This window comes from Heloderma suspectum, chromosome 2, assembly GCF_057233095.1.
Source record: "Heloderma suspectum isolate Gila_16-S chromosome 2, 16-S_ref, whole genome shotgun sequence".
Taxonomy (NCBI): domain Eukaryota; kingdom Metazoa; phylum Chordata; class Lepidosauria; order Squamata; family Helodermatidae; genus Heloderma; species Heloderma suspectum.
In genome coordinates, this window is record NC_139459.1 from 233,169,668 (window position 1) to 233,184,306 (window position 14,639).

At 46.0% G+C, this 14,639-nt stretch overlaps 1 protein-coding gene and 1 long non-coding RNA gene across 3 annotated transcripts in view; one reads left to right on the forward strand and one right to left on the reverse strand.

The window, feature by feature from the left end:
• The window catches only part of PKN1 (protein kinase N1), a 93,227-nt gene that overhangs the window by 64,750 nt on the left and 13,838 nt on the right, over nt 1-14,639 (forward strand). For both annotated transcript variants that reach the window (XM_084838477.1, XM_084838476.1), the window contains exon 10: nt 12,719-12,794. In XM_084838477.1, coding sequence (XP_084694603.1) covers nt 12,719-12,794 — 76 coding nt within the window. The remainder of the gene's footprint in view (nt 1-12,718; nt 12,795-14,639) is intronic.
• The window catches only part of LOC146354251 (uncharacterized), a 29,685-nt gene continuing 15,277 nt past the window's right edge, over nt 232-14,639 (reverse strand). Inside the window, exon 3 of the long non-coding RNA XR_014788337.1 lies at nt 232-562. This is a non-coding gene — a long non-coding RNA (uncharacterized LOC146354251). The remainder of the gene's footprint in view (nt 563-14,639) is intronic.

Consider the following 14,639-nt stretch of genomic DNA (forward strand, 5'->3'; position numbering starts at 1 on the left):
CCTCCTCTACTACTTCCACTACAGGACCAGATACTTGGTGCCTATGTTATTGAGCACCTGTTCTTTACATACTACCCAGGACGGACAGGGCACTGTGGCAGAGTTAAAAGTGCAGTTGGTTATATACTCATAAGAACTACCATGTGAGAGTCTTGAGACTCCCAACTCACCCTGCACTTTGCCTTCACATAGTTACGAGAGGCGGGGGGCGGGGGGTCCACATACCAGGATGACAAGGAAGTGACACAGCTTTATTCTTGCTGACTCATGTTACTAGAAAACAACCGTTCATTACAAAAGACTGTAAGATTCCAAGTAAGTTGGGACAGTTAGCAAATGGACTTCGGGGTTTGTATCACCAGGAATAACAGAGCCATACATTTAAGTTGGACGTCGGGGGTAGAACAATCACCTTCAATGCCGGCATCATAAAAACAAACTGTCATGGCACGAATAACTTAACAAATCAGTAACGGTAGAACTCGATTTAAAACAAAGAAATCCTACAAACAAGGTTTAAAACAATGAAGGCTTCAAATTATAAATGGTGCTGGCTGGAAATCTAAAAACAAAGCAGAGAGTAAAATATATTGGTTAGCAATGCAAGACAAAAACAGGAAAATACAAAGTTAAATTGATTTCAGGATAGTTGAAGTGTAACCTAAACCACTGAGTAAAACAAAGTGCCAGCTACAGTGTTTTGAGGCTTCTTATAAAATGGTTGGGGGGAAGCAGATCCCACCAAAAGTGTAGCTCAGCAAGAAGAACAAACATTATCTCCCCCTGCACCAACCTGATGCGGCCGTAGCAAGCGGTGTTTGGAACGTCAAGAACCTATTGCATAGTGCATGTGGTGTCACTGATGAGAACTGACACAACTTTTCTACTCTTTTCATTTTGTGAACATTAAGAAAGTATTGAAACAATAATGCCTCTTGTTTTAAGAAATCCTTTAGACTCTAAAGTTTAGAGGCTGAGCATTTGCCAGTGTACTACTAACAAGTATCCCTTTTAACAAATAAAGTAGCAAATCATCAGCAAGGCTTATTCCCCCCCCCCTTTTCCCCTCTGTATAGCAGTGCCCCATGTTTTGATCATCCTTGCTTTTTCTTTAGACGTTTCAAAAAGAATTGTGCATTTCCTTTCTGTAGCGTTGGATTGTTTTTGTTAAAAAAAAATGTCCCCTGACTGTTTTTTTAAAAGTTATTAGATTCAGACACGTTGCTACTTTGAGCAGCCACTCCATTATATGGGGATGGAATATTGCATTGGTAGTGGTGGACTGGGGCTGACACGAATATTGCATTAAAATATTTATAGATTGTCTACAAAGTCTCTCATCGACTATGGATTTTAATGATTTTTTTTTTCAAACCATAACATCTCTTGGTTTGAGTACTGAACTGGGAAAATGCAATTTCTCTATAACAAAAGCACTACCTCGAGAAAACCATCTGAAAATGCAATTAATAACTGCACAGCAACTGAGCAAAAATACAACATCATCTGGAAAGACTTTGTCCCTTTCTGAAGTACTGCATTTCACATGGATGTTAAAATGCAGAATATTCATTACAAGGAACAATAACTGGACAGGATACTTTATCCCTTTTAACATCAGTCCGTTTCTTTCTGTGGAACAGTTTTGCTCCCACAAAAGATCCATGTTATTAGAATTTCTATGTGTTTATGGTTAACCTGGGCCTTGGGATGCTACCAAGGGAGACAGTTGAGAAAGCAAAGTCAAAACATCCCAGCTTCTGTTGTGTTTTCTTTAACTGGATGAAACAATGATGTCTGTAACCCATTTATGCCATTCCAGAAGCAGTGCGGTATAGACCTGCTTGTGAGGCCAGGCTTTAGCACAAGGTTAGCAAGAGCGTTGGCTCCCTCTCCTTTAAGCCTATGTAGGATAAGGCTATCAATGGCTACTAGTCATGATTTTTTATTTTTTTATTTCATTTCTATACCACCCAATAGCCGAAGCTCTCCGGGCGGTTCACAAAAATTAAAACCAAAAAGTACACAGTAAAACCATATAAAATATCAAAGCATTAAAACCACAATATAACAATTTGTTCAGTCGTTCAGTCGTGTCCGACTCTTCGTGACCCCATGGACCATAGCATGCCAGGCCTTCCTGTCCTCTGCTCTCTCCGGGAGCGTGCTCAAGTTCACATTCATTGCATCGGTGATGCTATCTAGCCATCTCATCCTCTGCCGTCCCCTTCTCCTTTTGCCTTCAATCTTGCCCAGCATCAGGGTCTTTTCCAGTGACTTTTCTCTTCGCATTAGGTGGCCAAAATATTTGAGCTTCAGCATCTGTCCTTCCAATGAGCAGTCAGGGTTGATTTCCTTTAGGATTGACTGATTTGACCTCCTTGCAGTCCAGGGGACTCGTAAGAGTCTTCTCCAGCACCACAGTTTGAAAGCATCAATTCTTCGGCGCTCAGCCTTCCTTATAGTCCAGCTCTCACAGCCATACGTTACTACTGGGAAAACCATAGCTTTGATTATACGGACCTTTGTCGGCAAGGTGATGTCTCTGCTTCTTACTATGCTGTCTAGGTTGGCCATAGCTTTCCTCCCAAGGAGCAAGCGTCTTTTAATTTCATGGCTACAGTCACCGTCTGCGGTGATCTTGGAGCCCAAGAAAATAAAATCTCTCACTGCTTCCATTTCTTCCCCTTCTATATGCCAGGAAGTGATGGGGCCAGATGCCATGATCTTAGTTTTTTTAATGTTGAGTTTCAAACCAGCTTTTGCAATCTCCACTTTCACCCTCAACAAAAGGCTCTTTAGATCTTCTTCGCTTTCTGCCATTAGGGTGGTATCGTCTGCATATCGGAGGTTGTTGATAATTCTCCCAGCAATCTTAATTCCGACCTGTGATTCGTCCAACCTGGCGTTTCTCATGATGTACTCTGCATATAAGTTAAATAAGCAGGGCGACAATATGCAGCCTTGTCGTACTCCTTTCCCAATTTTGAACCACTCGGTTGTTCCATGTCTGGTTCTTACTGTTGCTTCTTGTCCCTCGTACAGGTTTCTCAGGAGACAGGTAAGGTGGTCTGGTACTCCCATCTCTTTAAGAATTTGCCACATTTTCTTGTGATCCACACAGTCAAAGGCTTTAGCGTAGTCAATGAAGCAGAAATAGATGTTTTTCTGGAATTCTCTTGCTTTCTCCATGATGCAGCGAATGTTGGCGATTTGATCTCTAGTTCCTCTGCCTCTTCGAAACCCAGCTTGTACTTCTGGTAGTTCTCGGTTCACATACTGCTGAAGCCTAGCTTGTAGGATTTTGAGCATAACCTTGCTGCCATGTGAAATGAGCGCAACTGTACAGTAGTTTGAACACTCTTGGGCATTGCCCTTCTTTGGAATTGGAATGTAAACTAAAATATAACAATACAACCAGAATAAAACCAGAATAAAACCTAGCAGCAATGCAGAGATTTGAAATACAGATTTAAAACAGCAAAGCTAAAAGACCAGAAAGCTAAAATACAAAAATGCCTGGGAGAATAAAAAGGTCTTCACCTGGCACTGGAAGGAATATAATGTAGGTGCCAGGTGAACCTTACTAGGGTGCTCGCTCCACAGCTGGGGTGCCACAGCAGAAAAGGCCCTCTTCCTGGTAGCCACCCACGTCATTTCCTTTGGCAGGGGCTCACAGAGAAGGGCTGCTGAGGATGATCTTGAGGTCTGGGCAGGCACATATAGGAGGAGGTGATCCTTCAGATAACCTGGCCCCAAGCCATTAAGGGCTTTGAATGTCAATACCAGCACTTTGAATCAGGCCCGGAAATGGCAGCCAGTGCAGCTGGAAAAGTACTGATGTAATATGAGCTCGTTGGCCAGTCCCTGTTAACAGTCTTGCTGCCCTATTTTGTTCTAGCTGAAGTTTCTGGACTGTTTTCAAAGGCAGCCCCACGTATAACGCATTACGGTAATCCAGACGAGAAGTTACCACAGCATGTATAACTTTAGCTAGGCTATCTCTGTCCAGACAAGGGCATAGTTGGTATACCAGCCTAAGCTGATAAAAAGTGCTCCATGCCACTGAGTTCACCTGTGCCTCAAATGACAGTTTTGGGTCCAAGACCACCCCCAAACTATGAACCTGATCCTTTAGCACAGCGGTTCTCAAACTGTGGGTTGCGACCCCTTTGGGGGTCGAATGACCCTTTCACAGGGGTCGCCTTAGACCATCACTACGACAACTTGGAAGGGCTCAGCTGGGTGGATTACAGCGAGCCCAGCGGCTCCGACGGGGTGCGCCGCGCGTCTCGCCGGCGCGATGCTTACGATACGCTCAGCTCCGATGGTGAGTGGAGGAGGCGTCGGGCCGACAGCGAGCTGCCGCCCCTGAGGGGGCTTTTCTGCCCACCCCCACCGGCTTCTCTCTCCCTCGCCACCCCGCTCTCGCCTCGCTCTCGTCTCTTCGCTACACAAAGGCGTTGCTGTTGTGTCCCGCTGCTCCGGGGTGAGCTCGGAGGGGCGCCCGGTGCTGGATGGGACCGGTGGGGTTTCGTGGCAGGCTTCGTGGGCAGGCTCCGCAACAGGCCGAGGGCTTGCCTCCGACCATGTGAAGAGTTCCGGAGACGGGCCTATCCAGGAGGTGAGAGATAGGGATGGGGATGAGGATGAGGAGGTCGGTCTTGAGCCAACCCTTCGAGGTTGTCAAAAGAAGCCCAAAATCTTTGGGTAGAATCCAACTAAAGCCCTACTTAAGGTAGACGCACTGAAATGAATGGGACTGACGTTTACAGAATCATAGAATAGTAGGGTAGGAAGGGTCCTATAAGGCCATCGAGTCCAACCCCAAGGTAGTCATGACGGTTTTAAGTCCCGTTCATTTTAATGGGTCTACTCTAAGAAGGGCTTTAGTTGGATTTTATCCAGAGTTGCTCAATTGCCCAGCTGTGGATTTTGAAGTTATTGCCTGGCTTCCCGCCCCTGTCTTGGCCTTTTACGTAAAGAGAGGAACGGTGTCTCTGAGCGTGTGCAGAGTTGCAGCTGTGAGAAGATGCAGAGTGGACCTCTTGAGCATGTGCAAAGGTCTTGGGCATGTGCAAAATGGCCCTGTTGAAAGGGAACACTGGAGAGGCAGTCAAATGGGGTGAGTGGGCTATGGGTGTCATTAAGGCTGCAATTAAATGTGTGCTTATGTGGGAGTAAGCTTACTTGAGAGTAAGCCCCTATTGAACTGACAGCGGGGCTCACTTCCTGGGCAGGACCAAGGTATTTGGGTGCCTGAAGCAGAAAATCCAAACATAATTCTTCCTGCTACCAAATTCATGCTAACATGGGACCTGACCCACCAAGACATGCTCCTGCACAAGCCCCATTGAAAGTGCAAGTGCTTTCAGTGTGGGGCACACACAGGGGAACGCCCTGGTGGGTTGTGCGCCAGAGATCAGACCATCTGCCTCCAACTGCTGTGTGTGTTTTAGTTTATAAAGTTTTATAGTAACTTTCAGTTTTTTAAGGGAGCAATGACACAAAGCAAATGGCAAGATGTGGGGTGAGGGAGTAAGGGAAAAGGAAAAGACCGGGAGGAGAACATAAAGATGCAAAGAGATAAAATCATACCATCAGAGTTGGAGTGAACTCTGGTCCAGGGATGGGGAACTGTTCTGGCCCCAGGGGCCGGATTGCCTCCTGGGACAACCTCTGGGGGCAGGATGATGTTGGGGTGGACTCACTCTCTCCTGAAGCCCGACCTCCTTTCTCCAAAGCCCCCACTCCTGACATCTTTAACTGCTCAGAGATATTTTTTAAAAATATGATAAGCGATAAATAAACCTATGAAATAAATAATAAAGAAACAAAGTCTCTTTTTCCATGTGTTGAGAATATGGTGAGGTGCTTAGCCTTCCCCAATCTGGTGCCTTCCCAATGTGTTGCACAGCATCTCCCATCATCCCCAGCCAGCTTGGCCAACTGAACAGGCTGGGGATGCTAGGAGTTGTTGTTCAGCACATCAGGAAGGGAGCAGGTTGGGGAAAGTGGCCTAGATAGAAGGTGAGTCTCTTTCACCACAGAGGATGTTTTTCATCCTGCCGAAATCCCTAATCAAGCGGGGAGATACCTAATCAAGGAGGAGGCTCTTGGACTTCCCGACCCAAGTGTCTTATTTTCTGACCATCTTGAATTCCACCAGATGAGTTCATGCCTGATCTGATGGGTTATGTAAGTTGTAGATGCTGTCTGCTCCTCTCCAGTCCAATACTCCAGTCCCAATTTGGGGTTGTTATATTAAGACTGTTACCCATGCTACACCATGCTTCAAGACAAAATTTCATTTATTTGTAATTAGAAATAAACATTTCACAATATATAATTACATATTGGTTTTGTGATTCATCACTATGCTTTAATTATGTTCAATTTGTAACAATGAAAATACATCCTGCATATCAGATATTTACATTACGATCCATAACAGTAGCAAAATTACAGTTATGAAGTAGCAACGAAAATAATTTTATGGTTGGGGGTCACCACAACATGAGGAACTGTATTAAAGGGTCGTGGCATTAGGAAGGTTGAGAACCACTGCTTTAGCAGGAGTGCAGCCCCCTCCAGAACAGGTTGAATATCACCTAGCCGGGCAGACGAACCATCCACTAACAGTACCTCCATCTTGTCTGTATTGAGTTTCAGTTTATTGCCCCTTATCCAGTCCATTACCGTGCCCAGGCACTGATTCAGAACAGCCACTGCCTCACCTGGGTTTGATGAGAAAGACAGGTAGAGCTGGGTGTCATCCGCATATTGATGGCACCTCAGCTCACACCGCCGGATAACCTCCCCCAGCAGTTTCATGTAGATGTTAAACAGCATGGAGGATAAAATAGAGCCCTGTGGAACCCCATGGCATGATTACCATGGCACAGAACAATAATCCCCCAGCACCACCTTCTGGAATGAACCATCCAAGTACGAACAGAATCACTGTAGTGCAGTGCCTCCAACTCCCAACCCAGACAACCTATCCAAAAGGATACCATGGTCGATGGTATCGAAAGCCGCTGAGAGGTCCAGGAGAATCAACAGGGTCGCACTCCTCCTCTTCTTCTCCTGGCAGAGGTCATCCCACAGGGCGACCAAGTCAGTTTCTGTTCCAAAACAGGGTCTGAAGCTCGATTGAAATGGATCTAGATAATCCGTTTCATTCAAGAGTGCCTGGAGCTGTCCTGCAACCACCCGCTCAAGCACCTTGCCCAGGAAGGGGATGTTGGCTGCTGGCCTATAATTGTTAACGTCCTCTGAGTCCAGGTTAGGCTTTTTCATGAGTGGGCTGATTACTGCCTCTTTTAAAAAGGCTGGCACCACTCCCTCTCCCAAGGAGGAATTTACAACCTCCTGGACCCAACCAGGCATCCCCTCCTTGTTTGATGTAATAAGCCATGAAGGGCAAGGGTTGATTGGACTTGGCCAAGCACCTTGTCTACATCCTCAGGCCTCAATAACTGAAACTCATCCAATAAAATTGGACCAGACAGTGCTCTGAACGCCTCTACCAATGGAACTTCATTCATCGTTGTGTCCAATTCATGACTAATCTGAGCGACTTTATCTTCAAAGTGCTGTGCAAACTCGTCACAGGGTGCAACTGAAGGTTCCAAAGTCTCTCTCCCTGGCCCAGAATGTAACAGGCTACGAACCACTTGGAAAAGCTCTTCTGGACGACGCTGAGAAGATGCAATGCTGGTGGAAAAGAACTGCCTCTTTGCCACCCTCACCACCACAGAGTAGGCTCAATAATGAGCTCTAACCTGTGTTCGGTCAGACTCAGCACGAGTTTTCCTCCACCTGCGTACTAGCTGTCTCCCCTCTTGCTTCATTGCCCTCAGCTTGGGTGTATACCAAGGAGCTGGCCAGGCTCTGCTCAGAGGGAGAGGGAGCTTTGGCACGATCGTGTCAACTGCCCAAGTAATCTCTGCATTCCACAGAACGACCTGGGTTTCGACAGGTGCACCACCTATTTGTTGTTGTTTATTCGGTCAGTTGCTTCCGACTCTTCGTGACTTCATGGACCAACCCACGCCAGAGCTTCCTGTCAGCTGTTGCCACTCCCAGCTCCCCCAAGGTCGAGCCCGTCACCTCCAGAATATCATCCATCCACATTGCCCTTGGTCGGCCCCTCTTCCTTTTGCCTTCCACTTTCCCTAGCATCAGCATCTTCTCCAGGGTATCCTGTCTTCTCATTATGTGGCCAAAGTACTTCAGTTTTGCCTTTAATATCATTCCCTCAAGTGAACAGTCTGGCTTTATTTCCTGGAGTATGGACTGGTTTGATCGTCTTGCAGTCCATGGCACTCACAGAATTGTCCTCCAGCACCACAGTTCAAAAGCATCTATCTTCCTTCGCTCAGCCTTCCTTATGGTCCAGCTCTCGCAGCCATAGGTTACTACGGGGAATACCATTGCTTTAACTATGCGGACCTTTGTTGTCAGTGTGATATCTCTGCTCTTCACTATTTTATCAAGATTTGTCATTGCTGTCCTCCCAAGAAGTAAACGTCTTCTGATTTCCTGGCTGCAGTCTGGTCTGCAGTAATCTTTGCGCCTAGAAAGACAAAGTCTGTCCCTGCCTCCACGTTTTCTCCCTCTATTTGCCAGTTATCAATCAAGCTGGTTGCCATAATCTTGGTTTTTTTAAGGTTTAACTGCAACCCAGCTTTTGCACTTTCTTCTTTCACCTTCGTCATGAGGTTCCTCAGCTCCTCCTCAGTTTCAGCCATCAAAGTGGTATCATCTGCATATCTGAGATTGTTAATGTTTCTTCCAGTGATTTTAACTCCAGCCTTGGCTTTATCAAGCCCAGCACGTCGCATGATGTGTTCTGCATACAGGTTGAATAGGTAGGGTGAGAGTATACAACCCTGTCGTACTCGTTTCCCAATCTTAAACCAGTCTGTTGTTCCATGGTCTGTTCTTACCGTTGCTACTTGGTCGTTATACAGATTCCTCAGGAGGCAGACAAGATGACTTGGTATCCCCATACCACCAAGAACTTGCTACAATTTGTTATGATCCACACAGTCAAAGGCTTTAGAATAGTCAATAAAACAGAAATAGATGTTTTTCTGAAACTCCCTGGCTTTCTCCATTATCCAGCGGATATTGACAATTTGGTCTCTAGTTCCTCTGCCTTTTCTAAACCCAGCTTGTACATCTGGCAATTCTCGTTCCATGAATTGCTGGAGTCTACCTTGCAAGATAATATTTTGGCCACCTAATGCGAAGAGAAAACTCTCTGGAAAAGACCCTGATGCTGGGAAAGACTGAAGGCAAAAGGAGAAGGGGACGGCAGAGGATGAGATGGCTAGATAGCATCACCGATGCAATGAATATGAACTTGAGCACTCTCTGGGAGAGAGCGCAGGACAGGAAGGCCTGGCGTGCTATGGTCCATGGGGTCACGAAGAGTCGGACATGATTGAACGACTGAACAACAACAACAACAACAACAACCTTGCAAGATCTGGAGCATTACCTTACTGGCATGTGAAATAAGTGCCACTCTTCGATAGTTGGAACATTCTTTGGTGCTTCCCTTTTTTGGTATGGGGATATAGGTTGATTTTTTCCAATCCGTTGGCCATTCTTGTGTTTTCCAAATTTGCTGGCATATGGCATGCGTCACCTTGACAGCATCATCTTGCAAGATTTTAAACAAGCTGGGATACTGTCATCTCCTGCTGCATTGTTATTAGCAATGCTTCTTAAGGCCCATTCAACCTCACTCTTCAGGATGTCTGGCTCTAACTCACTGACCACACCGTCAAATCTATCCCCGATATTATTATCCTTCCTATACAGATCTTCCATATATTCTTGCCACCTTTTCTTGATCTCTTCTGCTTCTGTTAGGTCCTTGCCATCTTTGTTTTTGATTATACCCATTTTTGCCTGGAATTTACTTCCAATGTTTCTAATTTTCTGGAAGAGGTCTCTTGTCCTTCCTATTCTATTATCTTCTTCCGCTTCCGCGCATTGCTTGTTTAAAAATAATTCCTTATCTCTTCTGGCTAACCTCTGGAATTTTGCATTTAATTGGGCATATCTCCCCCTATCACTGTTGCCTTTTGCTTTCCTTCTTTCTTGGGCTGCTTCCAGTGTCTCAGCAGACAGCCATCTTGCCTTCTTGGTTTTCTTTTTCTTTGGGACGTTTTTTGTTGCTGCCTCCTGAACAATGTTGCGAACTTCTGTCCATAGTTCTTCCTGGACCCTATCTACTAAATCTAGTCCCTTAAATCTATTCTTCACCTCCACTGCATATTCATTAGGAATATTAGTGAGCTCATATCTAACTGATCTGTGGGTCTTCCCTATTCTCTTTAGTCTGATTCTAAATTGTGCAATAAGAAGTTCGTGAACTGAACTACAATCAGCTCCAGGTCTTGTTTTTACCAACTGCATAGATGTCCGCCACCTTTGGCTACAAAGGATGTAGTCAATCTGATTTCGGTGTCGACCGTCTGGTGAAGTCCATGTATAAAGTCATCTCTTAGGTTGTTGGAAGAGAGTGTTTGTTATGCACAGTGAGTTGTCTTGGCAAAATTCTATCAGCCTATGTCCTGCTTCATTTTGATCTCCCAGACCATGCTTGCCTGTAATTCCAGGTGTCGTTTGACTACCCACCTTAGCATTCCAGTCTCCTGTAATGAAAATAACATCTTTGTTTGGCGTACTATCCAGTAGGTGCTGCAGATCCTCATAGAACTGATCTGCTTCTTCAGCATCTGTGGTTGGGGTGTATATTTGGATCACTGTGATGTTAAATGGCTTACCCTGAATTCGAATTGAGATCATTCTGTCATTTGTTGGATTGTATCCAAGCACTGCTTTATCCACTTTATTATTAATTACAAAGGCTACTCCATTTCTTCTGTGGTCCTCTTGTCCACAGTAGTAGATCTGGTGGTCATTTGATGTGAAGTGGCCCATTCCAGTCCATTTCAGTTCACTGAAATGACAGTCCATTTTGACACCCAAAATGTCTATATTTAATCTTGACATCTCCCCAGTAACCACATCCAATTTGCCCTGGCTCATAGATCTTACATTCCAGGTTTCTATGGTGTGATGATCTTTAGAACATCGGATTCGTCGTTCACCACCAGCACCATCGGCTGCTAGCCGTCCTTTCGGCTTTGAGCTAGCTGCGTCATCACATCTGGGGCTAGTTGAACTTATCCTCTGTTCCTCCCCAGTAGCTTTTTGACCATCTTCCAACCTGGGAGACCACCTATACCAGCAGGAAAATCCCCCAGAGCCCTCTGGAATCCCTCAGAATCCATTAGCCTCTGGGGGCAGACCATTTTAATGGGTCCCCCACCCTTGCAGAGGGGAAAGGCTGCCAAGAGTCTAAACCTCAGATCGGACCATGACAAAGGGACAGATGTTAATTCCTCCACTTTCAGATCACTGTCCTCCTGCCCAGTCGAGAAAACCAGATAAAGCGTGTGTCCTCTTACATGTGTTGGGCCGATGACATGTTGGGACAGCCCCATGGTTGTCATGGCGGCCATGAAGTCCTGAGCCGCCCCGGATACAGCGGCCTCAGCATGGAAGTTGAGATCCCCCAGAACCATCATCCTAGGGGTCCTCAACAACAAATCCAAGAGCACCTCCATCAGCTCAGGCAGGGAGTCTGATGGGCAGCGGGGTGGGTGGTACACCAGCAGAATCCCTAATCTGTCCTGGGTACCCAGCACAAGGTACAAACACTCAAGATCTGCCCTTGAATGAGCAGGAAGCCTAGAGAGGGGGATCGAATGATACCTATATATTATCTCCACTATGCCTCCCAATACCAGTTGCTGGGGAACATGAGGAGGGGGTGGGGCAGCCCTCACTTGTGGGCTTCCCACAGGCAGCTGTGTGAATAGAATGCTGCACAAGAGACTCTTGTGAATAGAATGTGTGAATAGAATGCTGCACAAGATACACTTCTGGTCTGATTCAGCCTGGCTCTTACGTTCTTAATCCTCAGGCATGCTGCTAAGACCTTTTAATTTGCCAGTCTTTCAGCATGGCTTAATGTTTTTATCTCTTGGCATTTAAAGTTGTTTTAACCTGCTCTTGTTATATAATGCTGTGCTTAGTATTGTTTTAAGTATTGTTCTGATGTGATTTAGTAACGTTGTAAATCACTTTAAACGTATTTACTTATAGTAGGGTAGAACTGTCTAAATAAATAAAGTGAGTGATTTCTGATTATAGAGACCTTACTCTAGAGGGTTAGGGCTTGCAGGTCTGGTCCCCTAAAAGTGGCTCACTTTTTAGGAAGCCAGGCAAACTGTGAGCTGAAGCCCTCTGTATTGTCAGACAGAGAGAGAAGGAATCTGTGGTTCTGTGGTAGAAGTAGAATTCCTCCCTTTAGGTCACAGATGGGCAACTTGTGGCCTTCCCAATATTTTGGCCTACAACTCCCATCAGCCCTAGCTAGCATAGCCAGTGGTGAGGGATCATGGGAGTTGTACACCAAAACATCTGGAGAGCCACAAGTTGCCCACCCCTGCTTTTGATGGAGACCTCTTCAGTTCCATTCTAGAAGAAGTTGCAGTCTATATGTGGGTCTACCTAACAGCCTCTCAGCCTGGAGGCTCCTTTTGTCCTGCAGCAGTGTTGCAGCAGGAGTTGTTGCTCAATGTGCCGGCCACCCTTGTCTAGTTTGCCTTGCTCTCGCTTGCTGCAGGTTACCTTTTTCAACCCTGTCATCGAGCGCATACCCAAGCTCCAGCGGCAGAAGAAGATCTTCTCCAAGCAGCAAGGTAAGGAATTGGGGCCACGGGCTGAGGAGTGGAAATTCCAGACGGGCCACTAGAGCCTCTGCCCGCCACTGTTGCCTGGTCTGCTTGGGCACTTCCTTAACACACAGTGCTAGAGGACTGATTGCATCATGCATTTCTGCCAGCAGAGGTTGGCTTGTGCGAGAGAAACTGGCCGTAGAACTGTGGTGCTATAGTGCAGACCGTAGTGCCACATTCCGCGACAAATAGGTGGGGCTGCTGTTTTTGCTGAGGTAGTGTTATCAAGGGTGAAAGTTGTGCAGCAGCCTTCCCCAACCTGATGCCCTCTACTGTGTTGGACTTCAACTCCCAGCATTCCTGACTATTGGGCAGGCTGGTGGGGGATGCTGGGAATTATAGTTCAACACATCTGGAGGGCACAAGGTTGGAGAAGGCTGTTGTATGGCATTTCGTTAGGAGTGAATATGCAGGTTATTCTTACTGGCACTTTGAAAGAGAAGGGGTGTGGCCAAGGGAATTTTTCCCTCAAGAAAAGGGGTCTTAAGTCAGAATAGGGGTTGGAACCCACCATCTTCCTCCTATGTAATTCAGTCATAGCCTAAACAACTACCGTTATAATGCTACATTTAAATATTCCTTTCCATAAGTTGTTCACGCTGCCTTGGTAACATGTCATCATTTAAGGATCCAGTCTGCATGAGGGGTCTGCTTCCTTATTTGTGTATACATGCAGTGCTGGCTCCAGGATTTGGAGGGCCCTTGGGCAAGACACCCTCAACAGGCCCCCTCTCTTAGTGAGTCCACCTTCTCACCACCATTGTCACCAGCTGCTGTTGCTCCTCCTCCTCTTCCCCATCATTGCTCCCACTTGTTTGCTTGACAGCCAGAGAGCTGGTGAGCAAGTAGGCAGTGGCATCTTCTCCTCCTCCTTCTCACCACCATCATTGTCTGGACCAGAGCAAGGCGCAGGTTGCAATGGCGAAGACAAGGGGAAGCTCTAGAGGGCTTTTTTCAATGGCCCCCTGTTTGGGTGTGGGTCCTAAGCAGGTGCCCAGCTATGCCTACCCTTGCCACTGGCCCTGTATACATGTATATAGTGTATTTCAAGTGTTCAGAGTGTCTCAGTACATAATCTCAGTAATCCTTACAACATACCTATAAGAGAGGATTGTGTTGTTCCCATAGTGCATGGTAGGAACCTCTGGCTCTCCAGATGTTGTACTGCAACTCCCATACTTCATTTATTTATATATAATTTCTTAATATAATTTCTTACCATTGGCCATGCTGGCTGGGGCTAATGGAAGTTGGAGTCCAACAACATCCAGAAGGTGGCTGGTTCCCCACCTCTGCATATTGCATGGGGCTGGAGATGAGAGGAGAGTGGCTTGCCTGAGGTTACACAGTAAGTTTGTGGCTGACATGTGATTTGAAGTGGGGAATGTGCAGCTCATTCTCTTGGCCATTATGCTTCGCCAACTCTCAGATGTCTTATGTGGCGCATTTGATCTCTTCAAGAATACTTATGTTTATGTACAGAATGTTCTTGGATTTGCAGCATGAATGCATATGTGGGAGTGAGGGCTAGGTTTTAATCTGGGATCTTTCAGGAGAAAAGCTTTTCGTGGCTGCACAGTTAAACATTTGCATTGCTAAAGGCAGGTCTGAGTGTCTTCTACATTCCAGTTACCATCTCTAACTTTTGGCTCTCGATTTTTGTTGACATAACACCAGACCCTGGGGTCATCCAATGAATCGAATTGGCTGGAGATTCATGACAGGCAAAAGGAAGTATTTGTTCATACACCGGATATAGAATTTACTGCCATGAGATGTGGTGATGGCCACTAGTTTAGATGGCTTTAA